At 37.5% G+C, this 17604-nt stretch overlaps 1 protein-coding gene across 5 annotated transcripts in view; it reads right to left on the bottom strand.

The window, feature by feature from the left end:
- The window catches only part of ARHGAP28 (Rho GTPase activating protein 28), a 177935-nt gene extending 160797 nt beyond the window's left edge, over positions 1-17138 (bottom strand). For 2 of the 5 annotated variants that reach the window (XM_074340329.1, XM_074340334.1), the window contains exon 1: positions 16869-17001. Coding sequence is in view for 3 of the 5 variants with exons in the window: in XM_019755792.2 (XP_019611351.2) it covers positions 16869-17044 (176 nt within the window). In the remaining 2 variants the exon portion in view is untranslated. Of the gene's footprint in view, positions 1-16868 lie in introns of all 5 variants that reach the window. The other 3 variants (XM_019755792.2, XM_019755795.2, XM_019755796.2) reach the window with 3 other exon arrangements.
- Positions 17139-17604: the final 466 nt, after the last annotated feature.

Genomic DNA, 17604 nt, shown 5'->3' with positions numbered 1-17604 from the left:
ACTCAAGCAGTAGTTCACCATAATCAGAAGTGTCTGGACGCTGATGGTAACCACTTTGAGCACCTCTTGTAATTGCAGAAGTCAAACGTGACTTGTATTCATCTTTTGTTATCGGTATATATTGAGTATTATAATTAATACAGTTTTTTCCTTTCTTAAAGGGTGTATACATTTTTTTGCACCCTCTATGTATGTATACTTTTCATAGGAACCTAAAGCTTGTAGTAGATTCTCAAAGAGTTCTATGATTTGAAAAAGCTAAGAACTATATGATAAAAAAACAAACAAACAAAAAAACCCTATGTATTTCAGTGTATAAAAATACAACTCAGGTCCCCAAGCTAGGAGTTAACAAGAAAACATAAAATACATCACTTTTTGCTTCCATTTGCATATCTCTGAGTAATGAATGTAAATTCCAAATTAATATACAGTATCTGCCATACACATTCGGTTCGTGAAAAGTTACCTTGCTTCAATAGCTCATCAAACAATTTTGACAATATAATTTGTAATTTGGCTTTAAATACTTTCATCCTAATGCCAGAAAAAAAATTTAAAAAGATATCCTAAATGTAAAACAATTCCAAAATAAGAACCGATGCAGTAAATGAATCATTTAATTGAATACTTGCTGAATTTGAGATCCAATCACGCTTGGGTATGTGGAGAATTCTATTCTAGGGGTGGCGCCATTCCAGGAAGGAAGGCGGAAAAACCTGTAACTGAATCTCTTTCACCACTTTCCCAAAACAAATATGTGTGCATTCCATAACACCAGCAGCCATCGGCTTAGCTGCAGCTGACCAAGTTTAAGATGACCTCCAAAATCTGTTATTAGTAACATTCTTGCCTTCATGGAATTACCAAAATGCCTAAGGGGTCAAGGTTTCATTAATGTCGAGCTAAACTCCTCTCCCTCTGCCTGCCTTCTATTGCTTTGGTGCACGCAGTAGGAAAATTCTGTCATCCACCATACGCAGCTGTATCATGAAACAGCAGGCTGTGTTAACTGAGGGTTAGAGCTATGTACTGGTATGTCTCTGCTAAATGTGAAGTCTGAAGACTGGGACTTAGGCTGACCCACTAGGATTCCAATATATGCTTATGATTACTATTAAGCCAGCTACTCCCAACGTGTAAGCTAGTTTGTATCAGTTACATGATTTTTTTGGGGGGTACGGAGATCATAAACTCTTTCAGAGTTCCAGAAAAATTAAGTTTTTGCTTGAGTCTGATTCTTTAAAAATTAATGCTTTACACTTCAAGACACCATATGGTATCCATAAAGAGTCGAAGACCCAAAGTGAGATATTTTTATTAATCTAATTTCATTGCTTTGGCTGGAATAATTGATATCTCTTTGACAACTTGTTTGTTGAGTCAACCCTACCTCACAAATAAAATCTTGCAAATATGTGTATAGGATCTCTTACTACTTCCCTTACCAATCCTCAATACATTCACGCTGAATTGTTGGCCCGTTCTTCCACCCTCTCTTTGCCCCACACTCTATCCATACACCAATACACCCACATCACACATGCCCAACTCAAATATCATTTCTTCTATGAAGCAAACCCTGTGTTCTCTCCAGAGACTACAAAGCTAAACAAGACATGATTCCAAACTATCATGGGTTCCTGTGTAAGTTCTTAGGCACACGAACTCCACCTTGTTTAGCTTCAATCCTTCACAGTGCCCTCAAGAGAAGACACTCAATGAATGTTTGCTAAAAAGAAAAATTTAAAAAGAATAAATGGATGAAGGAACTGACTGACAGAGAATCTAAAGGTCTCTATTTTCACAGTTAAAATTTTTATTTATTTCTCTCACATACTTATAATGCTAAACAGTACAATTATTTGGATAAAGTGTTCAATATACTGTTTATTTTCATTAATTAATCTGTTTGCTAAATGTCTAACTCCCATTCTTTCTTGGCCAACTCTTGGTCCAGTTTCTAGAATGCTACCACCTGAATTCCTTGTTTATGTTTCTCTCTCTCAATCTCTCTTCTCTCTCTCTCTCATTCCTTTAAAATATATGAGCTAAGATACTTTTCCCAAATATCAATCTGATAGTATATTTGAGGTACTCTGACTCATATCCGTCACAATCTGAATAGGGCAAAAACCCTAGTTAAAGACTTGAGAGTTCTGAATAGCCTAGGCTCGTCCACTGACTCTTTGTGACCTTAAAAATTACTGCTCTGAGATGTAGAGTCCTGAATGAAAAATGAGAGGTGGTAACAGGTGTAACCTTCAGTTCCTTTCAGCTTTATGTATTCTAGAGAACGAATTCTCTGTATTTTGCTACGATAAGCTTACTATGCAAGCCTTGTGAGTAGGAAGAATAGCAAGCTGTCTACATCAGGGGACTGAGTTCTAGGGCCCAAAGACCACATCCAGCCCATCACCTGTTTTTGTAAATAAAGTTTTATTATATAACACAGTTATGTCTATAGGTTTATCTATTGTTGCTTTCATGCTAACAATAGCAGGGTTACAACAGAGACTATATGGCCAGCAGAGCCCAAACCACTGGCCTTTTGCAGAAAAATTTTGCCAGTCCCTGGTCTAAATCATATTCATTGAGACGTGTGACTTCCTGCCTAAAGAATTCTCTGTTCTCTGGAATATCACCATTAGAGATTTAAAAATTATGCAATGCTTTGGAAAGGCAAAACACCTTAAGTATTAAGGAGATCGTCCCCTTGGCAAGAATCAAACAATCACTACCTGGTACGCTACAGGGAAAAGGCAAGGGCTCCAGCAGTCAAAACAAATTGAGCAGACACCAAAAATAAATCTTTTTACATCCTATTTTTGCCTGGGTCCACCACTGGGAGATGAGCCTTTAGATTCTAACAGTTTAATGGATTTTATCTAGACCTGCTCCCTTGCCTAGCCCCTCATATGTGCAACAGCCAATACCTATTGGACAGTAGATGGCAAACAGGTACATTAATAAAGTAAAACCACCCCAAGGGTCTACATACATTTTACCACTCTTGGTCTCTGATGAAATGGTATGTTTGAATTTCAAACACCATTACTCTGAATAAAGGAAGGCTGACACAAAATAACATCTACTGTATTAATGTGTTTACATGACTTCTAAGAATAGGTAATACTAATCTCTGGTGACAGAAGTCAGAAACTAGCATGAAGGGGCTAATTGAAGAAAAAGACAATTTCTGGGGTGATGAAAGTATTCTATATCTTGTTTCGGATGGTAGTTACATGGGTAAAAGCAAGCTAACTAAACACTTAACTGTGCATTTTACTGTATTTAAGTATACCTCAATTTTTAAATTTATTTAGTAATTATTATCACTAAATAAAAGATTTTTTCCCTTTGTTTGGGGATATACCTTCAGAAATCTTGATCTTTAGGATCACTGTCATTATATAATTTTTGATCCATTATGGATAAGGGGGTGAGGTGAAAGCAAGAGGAGAAGATTGGAGAAAGAGGGGTATTTCCTATTAAGCCTGGCACCCATTTCCTTCAGAGGCACATGCTTGCAATATGTCTTCAGATATCTCAGTTTTGGGACCTAGTCTTTCAGGTAAAACTCAAAAGCAGAAAATGAGGAAACAAGTGAAACAGATTATTTTCCTTAAATTGTATCTGTGTGTGTTTGGGTTATTAAAAAATACAGAGAAAATATTCAACACATATTCACACGTTTCTCTACTTTATTTAAATTTATTCTAGTTTTGTACCATTACTAATAGAAGTATTAAATCTAGCATATATGATATAAAATTTATCTTTCAAAAAATAAATTATCAATGAATGCTCTCTTTAAATTGTAACAAAAAATAAAATGTTGTGGAATTTTTAAACAGTACCCAATATTCGTATTATTGGGATACAAATTAACAATCATATAAAAAATAAAAATCATTTCTGCTTATTGGACAGGTATATATTTTCCACAGAAAAGCTGAAAGAACAACCATTATACCGATATATTATCCTGACTTGGGTAACTTGATTGAAGTAAACCAAACTGTACTTAGGGTAATTGAAGACACTAAAACTAGACAATTTATGCTTACTGCACAGACAGCATACGGACCCAAGAGATCAATTAAATAAGCTAAGTTAAGTTAGAAGAGGAAAGGTGTTTTTATAAAATTAGTACAGGTCTGAAACCATGTTTTGGTTAAAATCTAGGATTATCCAATTATCTTTATTTCCAACTTAATAAAGATAAAAGTAGAATTTAAGTGTTAGAAGAGACTACTAATGGAATCCCTTCATTATCCAAATGAAGAAACTGGGCTAATCTGAGTTCAGTCTGACCCCAATCATTTTACCCAAGTGCACAGTAAGTGGTCTTTACACTCCCTTATAGTCTCACGTGACCTGGCCTCAGCCATACCAGCACCTGTGGCTGCATGCTAAAGTCCCTTTGACTCAGACTGGTTCTCCTACCAGAAACTCTCCTCCCACTCTCACTCCCTCTACTAGCAATGTAAGACTTAACTTAGTTATTGACTCCCGGAGTTTTTCTTAACCCCCTCTCACTCACCAACCTGAGCCCTGAATGTTAGTTATATAATACCTTCTCTGCTCTCCCAGAGCAACTCGTGCATTTTTCCTGAATCATTTTTTCCAACCATTCCAATACTGAGTGTGCACTCTGGGCTAATGCTAGGGATACAGAAAGAGAGAGATTGTTTCTGCCCTCAAGGAGCCAAACTTCAGATGAAGCTGAAATCGCCTGTTAATGAGTCCATCTATTCTCATCAATGGACTGATTATTAACCATCTTTGTGCCCTGGAACCTGATACAGTGTATGGCATACAGCCGCTCAACAGATGTTTGTTCAAATTCACTTTTATTGTGAGAGTTGAAGTTTAAATTCTTCTTGCTTTAATGAGCAAAATTTAATCTTTAGAACAATTAAGGATATATTTGCCTTCTATTAGTTATCCATGCTGCTCTTAGTTTCACATGTCAAGGCATGCTCATTTATAATTGTTGCCAGTTTTAATTTTTATTAATTATTCTTCACTTCATAGCATATTACCAAGAGTGTATATAATCCTATAAATAAATAAATCCTATAAATAGAGGCTAATTTAGTGGATTCTGGGAAAGCAGGTAGTATGTAAGGTCAGAACAATATATCCCCTAACAGAATACCAATCCAAGATTTCTACTACTTCTAGGGTCAAAATCATAGCAAATTATAAAAATATCATATATTTAATTGGATTATTATCTTCACTACTATTTAATGAATTAATTGTTCACTTACTCAATAAGAATATATGTACCTGGTATTGGATTATGTTAGGGCTACTGAGATGAATAAAACACAGTCTTGGGCCTCAACAAACTCCTGGTCTTTGGAGAAGTCAATTATACAAGTACAGTGCTGCTAATAAGTAGTGAAATAAGTGCAATACTAGAGGAATGTATGAGGTAGAGAAGGCACAAAGATGGAAGTGACCAACCTGGGTTGAGGTGGGAGGGTCAGGGAAGACTTCCCAAAAAAAGCAATGCTCAGATTTTGGAAGACGTCCCTGAGAGCTTCCCAACCCAATGAGAGGTCTCATTCTACATTTCAGCCTCCACTGTGTTCATTCAGCAACCATTTGTTAAGCCTCTACTAAGTGCCATGCCCTTTGATGGGGGAGGGAGAAGGTAGTTAAGGATTCAGCAATGAAGAAAACAAACAATGTTCTTGTCCTAACAGTGCTCACATACTATTGTGGGGCTAGGGATGAAGTTTCATCTTATATACAAGAATGTTATTATCAGTAGATTTTTAAGTAGGACACTAAATGTGCTTAAGTCTTGCATTTTATAAATGCTACGTTTCTTTGACTTTTACCAGATTTATAGCTCTTACTGGTAAATTTTAAAAGCTCCCCCCTTCAGTCTGCCTTTTCATTCTTCATCTCCCCAAAAGCTAAGTTTTCTCAAGAAGTCTACTTGCTGCCTCTGTTTCCTTACCTCACATTCATTCTTCAATCTGCAGCAAACTGGCTTCCACCTCTACAACTCCATTAGACACACTCTAGCAAAGCTCTTTCTTGCTACCCACACTACAATCCAGTGGTCTTCACCTTATTGGTCATTTAGCTACTCTTAATGTGGTTGTCCACTCATTCTGAATCCAATGCCTTGGCCTCCGGAACGCTCGTATCCTTTTGGCCTCTGTCAGAGGCTCTCAATGCTCTGCCATTGCCTGCGTGGCACTGCTCCTGCTCCAGGTTTCTATCTTTGTTCTACCACTGTCTCTACAGACATTCCATGTTCTCCTGCCAGATCTCACTCAGTCCCAGGTTTAACTATCTTCCAAATGCTCAAGTCCCCTTGAATAAATAGTTAGGAACTCTCAGCCTTGCCCTCTCCACCAAGTTTCAAACTTGTGTAGCCAACTATCCTGTGGGCATATACACTTAGCTCAGAATTTCACACGCTAAACTTATCTCCCCATCCACAATCTGCTCATCTAGCAGAATTCTCAATTTCAATTAATATCACTCCAAAACAGAAATCCAAATTATTTTTTCCTGGTCCCTAGTATGCACTTAATCAAGAAATCAAACCAACTTCATTGTTTGATTTCCCCACAGAATCCAGTACTTCCTTTCATCCATATCCCCACGACCTTAGTATAGGCCCTACCACCTTTACTTGAACAATGGCATTAGCCTTCTAAATTATTTCTCTCCCCCCAGTCACGATCCTCCTTAAAACCATCTTTTATACTCTAGAGAAATAAAGAGACTGGGGGATCCTGGGACAGAATGAGCTAACACTTATAAAATCACAATTTTTATTTTATGGATTTTAACCCAATATTGCTGAAACCAGATTAAAATAATAACGATTTGAATCCAGTATGATCAGGATGGGGGTGGGGAGTAGAAGAGAGAATAAACTAGGGTAAAGTATGGTTGACTGAAGTGAGTTCCTTCTTATGACACATAAAAAAGTCTTCAGGGCCAGCCTGGTGGCTCAGGCGGTTGGAGCTCCGTGCTCATAACGCCAAAGGCTGCCGGTTGAATTCCCACATGGGCCAGTGGGCTTTCAACCACAAGGTTGCCAGTTTGACTCCCACAAACACAAAGTTGCTGGTTCGACTCCTGCAAGGGACGGTGGGCTGCGCCCCCTGCAACTAACAACAGTCAACTGGACCTGGAGCTGAACTGTGCCCTCCACAACTACGATTGAAAGGACACAATTTGACTTGGAAAAAAATCCTGAAAGAACACACTGTTCCCCAATAAAGTCCTGTTCCCCTTCCCCAATAAAATATTTTAAAAAAAAAAAAGTCTTTAGAGTAGTAAAGTACTTCCATGAACTCTAAAATGAATTGGTACTAATTTCTTTAACTTCCACAACAAGAACTTTTTTACAGTCTGGATAAAAGGACTATCATGTTTGTTTAGGATTGATATAATCAAAATCAGCTTCATTTGGGTTTCTTCTAAGCAATGGCTCATGTTGTTTTAGCTGGTGTTGACTCATTGCCCCACAAAGGATGACACAGCTTTAAACAGGCAGAGCCTGGCTTGCTTTTTCCAATTACATACTTCCAGCAACTGGAAGAAGTGGGAGTTCTCTAGAGTGGAGCTTTCTGCAACTAAGCACAACTCAGATTTTACAAACACAGTTGCCAAATCAACCTTGTAATGACTGAGCTTTATAAATGAGGAGGGAGAGAAGTTAAGCTTTGGTATGTTAAAAATCACAGGGGCCAGGCACCCTCTGTTTTTCAAAACAGAATCTGCAGAAACTTACAGTCAGCGTTTTTTTCCCATTTAATTGCTTTCTCTATTGAGGTTAGCAAATGTTTTTCTTTAAGATGCCAATGAAAAGTTGCAGCAAGTGTTTTTTGAGACTTTCCACGTTACAGTTAGCGAGATAACGTGCACGGGTAGCTGTAACAGTGTTTGAAAGGAAGCTAAGGAAATGCCATTCTCATAATCATCACCATCTTTTCTCTAGTTCTACATTCTTAATGTTTCCCAGTTAAGAAGCCAGTTTTCCCCTTCTGCATGATTTCCTCGCTGTTGGGTCTCACTGCTCCCAGAACACACTGGACCATGCTGTGGACCTCAGTCCCCTGGTAATGGGAGCTGGTGACCAAGGGTCAGCAGAAGGAATTGAGAGCCTGGCTCAACAAGCTGGCTATTCCTTCTGAGCCTCTCAGCGAGAAACTTTCCCATACTTTGCTTCCCAGTTGCACCACAGAGATTGTTCCTCACTCATGACTGATCTTTCATGATGCTTAGTTCCTATTAGTAACACACTCTGAACAACTTGGCTGGTTAAGAATAGTTAGAGAAGACTTCTAAATACATTGCAGTTAGCAGAGCAGTCCAGACCATACTGTTTATATATAACTTAACTGACTGTCCAATCTCTGTAGCTTTGATGTCCTAAGAACCAAAGTTTATCAAAATGACTACCTTAAAAAATAAACACAAGTGCCCAGAGCCTGGAGGCCATTCTGATTTTGACCTCTCCTAAAGATTCAAGTCCAGACTATGATGGGCCCTGGATTTGTTTTCTAAAAAGATAACCCTTGAAGCCCTAGGTTCAGCATTATCCATGGCTCTGAGATCACTGATGGATAAGGACTGTGCTCGGGTTTATGGGAGACTAGGGGTGGCTCATGGGTCTGGATTGCCACAACCTCTCTTATCGTTCCCTAAATTTTTGAGCAAGATTTAGAATACAATTGATCTTCACAAGCGCATGGCCTAGGACCTGGCTTGGTCTCTCAGCTGGCTTCAAATCAAGATATGGTGAAAACTTGACTGAATATTGGGAAACAAAACAGGAAGGCTTCATTAATTCTTATGGACTGTTTTCTCAACTTGTATTAAAAATGCTTACGTTATAAATTATATTGCAAGGAACAAAGTGAAAAATTATTTTTAACCACAGAAATCTATCTTAGTAGCTAAAGAAAGCAATTAATAAAACTAAAATGAAAACTTCTAAGAGCTAGTTACTAAGAACATGAACCTAAGGATTATGAGGATTAAAGAATTAAAAACTGCCCTCCCACCAATTCTTCAAAAACAAAACAAAAAAATCCACAGGAAGATTTCAGACTCCCTCCTCAGGAAGATTTCAGAAGATTCCCTCCTCAGGAAGTTACAGACTGCTTAGATCTCACTTTCTTGGTCTAGAGGAATGATTCCTCTAGAACTTTTTGCCTATGTTAAAATATTGTTGCCTAAATAAGATTGCATGAAGGGTAAGAATGCAGCTTTCAAAGTTTTAAAAAATACCATCGAGTGATAACAAAATTTCTCAAATAAGCTATTGAAATCTATTCATATTTAACCCACTCCATGCTTATTCTAGTAAAACAAAATAGAAATGATTACAAAAGGAAAGACTAAATCAAAACGGAGCTTTTATAACATCTACTGCATGAAAGTTGCTATTGCTCGTTGCTAAGTGGGATACAATCATACTGTCCCTGTTCTCAGTAAACAATCAAATTCAGGAAGAAGAATACTAGATCCAAAATATATTACAAATGTTTCAAGATTTAAATAACGGGTTTAAAAAGCAAAAGTTTTGGAAGGCCTGGGTGGGACTCCTGGCTCTATCACTACCTCACTGTGTGATCTCAGGCTACTTCTCTGTGCCTCAGTTTCTTCCTATGTCATAGGATTGTTGTAAGGATTAAATGAGATAATGTATGTCAAGCTCAGTAAGCCATCAATAAAGCTAGGCTTTTTTTTTTTTTAAGAGTTGACACCACAGACAGTGCATGATTAATTACCAAATGATCATTGTTATGGCAGGTGAAAACTCTTCTGGTTACTATTGTCAAGAAAATTTTCAGAAAAGTTTAGTCCTTCTTCCACTATGTTTATTCTCTTTGGTTTTACTTTTCATCTCCTGCCACTTAAATATGGGTATAGTTCCAACCATTGACATGTTAACTTTGGCTACTGTGTGATTTTTTCAGTGTGGTAATGAAGTTGGGAAATGTGGGCAGGAAAGAGATCAAATAACCTATTACTAGTTAGAATTCTTTTCAGTACCTTTAACATTTTTTCTAAATACCTGTCAGGTTTCTCTACAGAACTAAAAATACAAATCCATTGATGGACCTTAGTAGAAAGGCAAATGCACTGGCCAGTGTTTTCTAAGTTGATTTTCATAAATGAATATTGAACAGGAAATTTCAAAGGAATTATCTTCCCTATACATTATAGATGTACAAATAAAGACAAAGATTTATGTGTTATTCATAAAAGATAATCAGCACCACAACTTAGAATTACTAAAATAGTACAAATTAATCTCAGGTGTTTGACAATTTAAAAACTACTACATACTACTCTGTCTTTGGTTTCCAGTTTCTGCTTCCTGTCCTTTGTGTTGTGTGTTTGTATGCTGTCATCATCTGTTCATCTAAGGGATCAGAAACGGAATGCATAGGTTTAATTAGTTTTTAAGAGTAACATGAGACACCTCAGCTGGTTCTCTAAATAATACTTAGAATATGTTCTCCCAGCCTTGGAATTACTTGGCACTTAATGCCTGTCAAATGGATAGTTTTATCAACAATATTCATTTATTGAAGAGTGATTTAACACATCTGATACTCAAAGAATGTGTCATAAACCCCAGATATTTAAGGAGATGAATAGAGTAAAACAATTTACTGCTTTCTTTAGTTCCCAGTTCAAAGAATTAAGCAATTTCATTATTCTGTTTTTATGCACATCCTCTAATAATCACAAAGAAATGGACACATGAAACTTCACGTGATGAAGAATGATACAGTATATAAAAATCATTAATTCAAGTAACCAGAACACAGCAAGAAACTGAAAGCAAGCAAGCACACCAAAAAACTCAAAGAAACCGAAATAAACACTATCAAAATCTTTTGTTAAATTATACATTTTAGTCTTTTGAACAGCATTTTCTTTACACAGATCTAACAAGCTTGATTAATCAAGAGCAAATTATAAAGCATGTTGAAAATAACAATATTAGAAAGAACAGACAATATTGCCAAAGGCTTTCAAGGCTGCTGGAAAATAAGGAGGAAAATAACAACAATAAATATTTAAATTATGTAAGAAACAAAACAATACACCAATATAAACTATTTACTATTAAGGCAAACAAACTTACACATCTCAATAGGTGCCTTTCCTGAAGCACTATAAATTATATTGTCTTAATAATCAGAGTCATTAAAGCAAGGTTCATTTCTATACTATTTAAGGACATGTTTGACTTTATATTTTAATCCAAAGCGGCTAAAAAACAAAGTCTATTGCTTCACTGGATAAACTTCATTTCCAAAATTTTCTTCCAAGAAACATTTTATTCCCTTCTTCTGCTTTGCTATACAACATTTTACTTTTATTCTTTGCTGCAAGTGATATCTAGAGACCAAACATTGAGAAAACAGGAAATGGAAATTACTTCAGAAATGAAATAGTTTGGTTTAAGGATAGAATGAGAAGAAATTTTGATTGTATGCAAATAGAATGTTGCTTTAGTCAGGACACATTTGCAAATGTTCAAGTAACATCTTAGGAACACTGCTAAGGGAAAAATGTTTTCCATCAGGTAGAAACATGGTTAGTTCTAAGAAAATAAAAAGCCTCAGTAATAGTCTTCAGCAAGGTGAGATTTAACAACTACCCTCTCTTAACACAGAATTTAACTTAGCAGCTTTCTATTTTTCTCTTAATCCTGTAATAAAATTTTGCTTCCAAAAAAATCATGAAACATTGAAAATTAGGGAATTTATTTTTATAGGTTTCATGAACTCAGACCAGGTAAATTGAAACTATTTTATTGTACTTTGTGCCAAAACTGTGGAAAGAACAGTAGGTTAAATGACTATTTGATGCCCTTTTATATTTGGTTGACTTTTTAAAGTTGAAGGAGGTAAAAAAGATAAAATCAAAAAGAATACAGAATGTGGATTTTATAGTATGTAAGATAAGTCAATTCAGAAGGCTTGAGAAAATAGAATCGCCATTTGAACACCATGGTAATAAATTTTATTGGCAAGACCCATAAATGGATGCTAAAATTAGATGAAAGTTTGAGGAAAACCAGGATATTTCATGGTTACCAAGTACCTCCCCCACAATAATATTAATTAGACGGGAAAATAGTAGTTTTGCAGCAGGGAAACCTGGCAGACACCGCCTTCACCAGGTGGTCAAAGCTAATTCACATTAATATTATTGAGACATACCGAGATCATGTACCCCAATATGATGTACTGAGGAGGACCCGATATCATTCTGCAGAATTTTCACCCAAAATGCATAACTTCAATTTAATCATGAGAAGATATCAGACCAATCCAAATTGAGGGACTTCCTACAAAACAACCAATAAGCACTCCAAAAGTACCAAGTTCATAAAAGACAGGGACAGACTGTCAGAGATGGGAGGAGGTCTGGGAGGCATGACTAAATTCAGTGTGGGATCCCAGATTCAATTCTACAACAGAAAAATGCCAATGCTTAGTGGAAAAACTGGTAAAACCAGGATAAAGTCTATAGTTTAGTAATAGTATTGTACCAGTATTAATTTTGCAGTTTTGATAATGGAACTGTAGTTATACAAAATGTTAACATTAGGGGAAGGTAAGTGAAGGTTACACACAACTCTTTGTACTACTTTTGCAAGTTTTCCCTAAGTCTAATATTACATCAAAATAAAACTTAAGAAAAAATTATCCATCTTTATCCACATGAAAGTCATTCTATAACACTGTAAATTCTCTGAATTTCTGTGGATACATGAAGGATTAATGATCAGGGAGAGCTGAGCACGTTAAAAATGGACAAAGCAACTGGCCAAATGTTTAGCCAAAAAATGACATGATCAAAGGAAATATACCAGATGTTTTCCAACAGCTCTACATATGGAGGCACCTACACTCAGCAGGGACCCCACTGTAAAAAGAAACCAGAGACACTAACTCTGATTTCAACCACAACATAAGGAATGACCTATAAATATCTTAATCTCTCTTAAGAATCCTATTTCCATTATTATTTCTGAATCCTCTAGAAAAAGTGTAACTCCTGTGCCCCCAAATTTGGTGGACATCCATAAACTCACATAAACCTACATAAATGCTTAATAAAAAAGAGTTGGCACCTTGAAATAAATGTCTTTTTAATTAATTTCAATCCAGGAAAGTACCAATGAATATGTCATTAACAATTGCTAAATTTACTCATTTCCACAAAATAAAATGTTTACTCTCTAATCATCATTAATTCCATTTTAATCGCATCATTCTCATTATAATGAATAGTTATGATATTAGGAAACAATATCCGCTTTACAAAAGTTTCAACATTGTTGTACAATTAGAATTCCTAGGGTAACCTTGGTTAACTTCTGTATTTGTTTTTGAGGAAGAGTTGGTTCTTTTCCTCTTCTATTTTTGTCCTCTCTCAGGAAGTTTACGGCATAATGAGATAAAGATCAGAAATACTCATGGCCATTTAATACGATACATTCACCAAAAATGTTGTACATATTATTTGTATATCACTTAGAAAATCTTTGAAAAACAAAATATCCAGCTTTAGCTTCAGCTACCTTTCACTTTGTAAGTGATGTTACTTTGTGTGTCAACATTTTCATTCTGGATTCTGAATAAGGGTCTACAAAGTTAGCCTCTATAAAAATCACATGATTCTAAACAGTACCAACCGATTGTTTTAACAGAACTGAGAATTTATAATCCTTCACTGTTTTTTCTTTGCAGAATAAAATGCAAAGGATACAATTTTTATGAAAAAAAGGAATTACTTTTCCTCCTCCCAACAAACACTTAGGACTCTTGAGTCTCTGCTGCATGAATAAGCTTTGGGAATAGGTACCAAAAATGTTTTACTCTCCTCTTTGCATCAACAACAACCATGATTAAAAGTGCTAACAGTAATAACACAGCTAGCAACTATCCGATTGTTCCCTGGTGTCAGGCACTATTCTAAGCAGCTGAAACAAGTTGCCCAAGGCCACATGGCAGTAAAGGGTGTAGGTGATGTGTGGAGTCTGGCAATCTGACCCCAGACCTGAGTAACTGGAAAGTACACTTTCTACTCCTACTTACTTTAATAAAATAAAATGGGCAGGTCTCAAAATAAATTGCAATGAGTACCCAGCTTCAGTGTTGAAGAGTAACAGGGAAAAGCGTGGAATAGAGCAGCCACTACTCAGCTTCAGCCAGTGTAGGCAGGCAGCAGCAGGGGCCTCAGTTGCTGCATCCTTTAATTTCCTTCCTTCCTTCCTTTTTTTTTAATGGTAAACTAGCAGTTCAGACTTATATCTGAAGCCTCTTGATTTTAAAATGTTGCCGCTTATTTCAATCTTTCTCTAAAAGTCCTATTGGTCTGAAAGGTAAATAGACATATTCTCATGGCAGGGACTTGGTCTCATTCACCTTTTTTTCCCTAATGCCTAATGTGAGCTGGCATATAGAAGGTCCAAAAAGGTGTCCTTCTGCTTTTAAAAGTCCTGATGTTTTATCTTGGCCATTTTATAATCTTGATAGGAATTCATCAATTTATTCAACAAATATTTAGCTAACCACTACAATGTGCTGGACACTGCTCTAGGCACTTGGGATACAATAGTGAAGAGAAGAGAATAGCAGGAGGGGATGGGTGAGCAGGGGAGGGGAATAGAGAGTGAGATAATATTTTAGTGGGAGAAACAGGCAGAAAAACAAAACAAAACAAAAAAAACTCAGCAGCACATAAAGTTAAAATAGAGTGGAGGTTTGGAAATTGGAAATTAAGATGATTTGCTTTGACTTGAACCCATGCTACCCAGAGCTAAAGAATGAAACTTAGACAGTCAGATACAATAGTCCATGCTTCCTAGTGCCACACTGGTCACTACTCCTCAAATATGTTACACACATGTAAGCAATTTGAAAGAAAGGGTATTCTTGAAAGAGAGAGTGCTTTCTTCATAAGTAGAACAATACGATCTTGCTCCTTAGCCTGAAAGGAAATATTGATCAGTAGTTAGTGAGTCAAAGGTTAATAACTCGGGCCTGATTATTTCTGTTATCAGACTCATGATTGATGGTGTCCTCTGGCTCCACTAAACACAGGAACCTCTTTTTGATTGCTGTTACTGGGAACCAAGGAATTAAGCTACTCTCTCATGATTTAATTGCAGGAGACAAGGGGGGTTAGGGTGTCATCTACCTCCTGCATCCGAGGGGTGAGTGGCACAAAGGTCCCTACAGAGGGCAGTTACCAAAAATGCAAACTTGGAACAACATAAATCTAATTGGCAACCGTATGGTAAAACACTAGGTATGACAGGCAACTCTTCTGCTCTGTAGATTTTCATTCCACAAGACCACATGCTGAGTTAATGGAACTTCTCTAGTTAGCTTTGGAAACGGATGCAGTTTCAAATAGCCTGAATGGCAGAATTTGGCGACTGCTCCTAGACAGCTGCTGGGAGTTACAAACTGGACAGCAATATGAGGACCATCTAAAAATTCACAGCCCTGGCCCCTGCTTCTCATCAAGTCAATTATATCTATTTAGTTACTCATTATCTGAGTAATGCTAGTCAGTGATTATGCTTAGAAAACACCCTAAAAACCAATGCAAGTTTGTATCTTCAAGTAGCCTTTAAAATAATGTGTACAGCCCCTAAAGTTGGAAGAAAAATATTATTTTATCATGGTATTTATATAAAAATTAGATTTCACTCAATCTGCTCTTTTTGGAAGAAACAATATAAACAATATTTTCTCTGTTAGCCAAGCCCAGAACAGATCTCATGCCAATGCACTTTGTTCTTCTCATGGATAGTAGCCAAAAGGATATTCCTTGAAATAAAAGTCACAATCTGTTGAAAGCCTCACAAGTCAATTAAATTAGGAAACAAGTAATCATTGTCATATACTGAAGATAAAAGTATGAGAAAAAAAATAAATGACTGAAAATAAACATGCAAAAAAGCACACCACTCAAACTACTCACTTGGAAAGAAAACCACTCATCAATGGATCCATAGCAGCCAAATAGCTACATTTAAACAAATAAAACTTCGGCTAAATTTGTGTCAAATATCAAACCATCTCATGTATTTGTGCAATGTTTTTGTCTACCGATGAAAACTTCCTAAGAAGTTGGTTTAGCTAGCTATGGAAATCTCATTGGCCTTGACACTGAAAGAATAATTTAACATAGATACATAGATCCCTGATTTATTAATCTAAAAGGCACTTGGTGAGATTTCCTTTCCTTGACCCAAAGGAAATGAGTTATAATTCCATTTACAGAATAGAGTCAACATTAGCAATAACAAAATGATACCAATGTATTTATACAATTGAAAGGATTTTTTTTTAATCTAGAGATAAAATTGTTTTTAAAAGTCTACTGAAATTTACTTTCTTAAGATTCACTCTAGCTCAGGTGGCATGGAGTTACTAAAGAAGCTCTTGATAGTACTGTGGATTTAGGATAATGTATTGAATTTTTTTCACTTTCTGCTAGTTTCATCTTAAATGATTTTTTAAAAAATTCTCCAATACTTCAAAGAGTGAATATGGCAGAAGTGAGGCATATGACCCTTATCACCAAATTGTATCAAGAACACAACTCCGCTGCTAACCTCTGCTAGCCAAAGCCTCGGGGATGAGACTTCCTGCACTTCCCACTTCCAATCAAAGACAATACAAAGAACAGTAGGCTCACTCATGCAGTCCACCAAAACTTGAAACAACAATCGAGTGATGGTGGTCATATTCCCTGGCAGAAAACCCAGCTGCAAGATGAAACCCTCAAGCCCAGGAAACCCCTGCTCCCTTCAGAGCGGCTCTCGGTACCTGCTGCCCGGGTGGCTGGCGGTGGCCCGGGGAGCGCAGCGCGGCTCGGAGCTGGGCGGCTGGGAGCGAGCGTACGAGTGGTAGGCGGTCAGCACCACGCCGCCTGAGTCCTCCACTTCCATCGTCAGCCGCCCATGTCTCGGCTTCGGCCCGAGAACAAAGGCGGGGACCAGCATGGACCAGCGCACCGGGACCCTGTCACCAGCGGGGAAGCAGGGCCCGTCCTGCTTCTAGGGGCTCTCTCCCTGCTGTCAGGGGAAGGCAGCCCCGCCCGCGGGGCAGCCCTATTAGCATAGATTGAAAAACACGCCCAGGAGCTCCGAGGAAGGGAGTTGGGGGGGGGGGGGGTCGGGCGATAAGAACAGGCGGTAGGGTGGGATCCCTGTTTCGAGGAAACTGGAAACCGGCCGGGATCCCATCAGGGCTCTGACTAGCTGCTCTAATAAAGTTTTTCTTGCTTTGCTTCTTTCCCTTTTCTCACTCCCCCCCTCCCCCCCTCCGCCCCAACTTCCCCTCACTTCAAACCCGAGGCTTATCCGATAGCTAGGAACATTTCTTGCCTGGCTGCAAGGAGAGAAGGAAACCGTGCCTTGGGAGCCCTGGCTGAGAAGGAGAGGGGCCAGGTCTAAAGAGTGTTGTCTGGGGAAGAAAGGAAGAAAATGTGACACTCATTTAAAGAATCTACATCAAAAATTGAAGAACTGGATTACGTTGCTGTGTACTTAGGTTACAATAA

This window comes from Rhinolophus sinicus, linkage group LG09 (assembly GCF_036562045.2).
Source record: "Rhinolophus sinicus isolate RSC01 linkage group LG09, ASM3656204v1, whole genome shotgun sequence".
NCBI lineage: Eukaryota > Metazoa > Chordata > Mammalia > Chiroptera > Rhinolophidae > Rhinolophus > Rhinolophus sinicus.
This window is presented reverse-complemented; position numbering and strand designations above follow the sequence as displayed.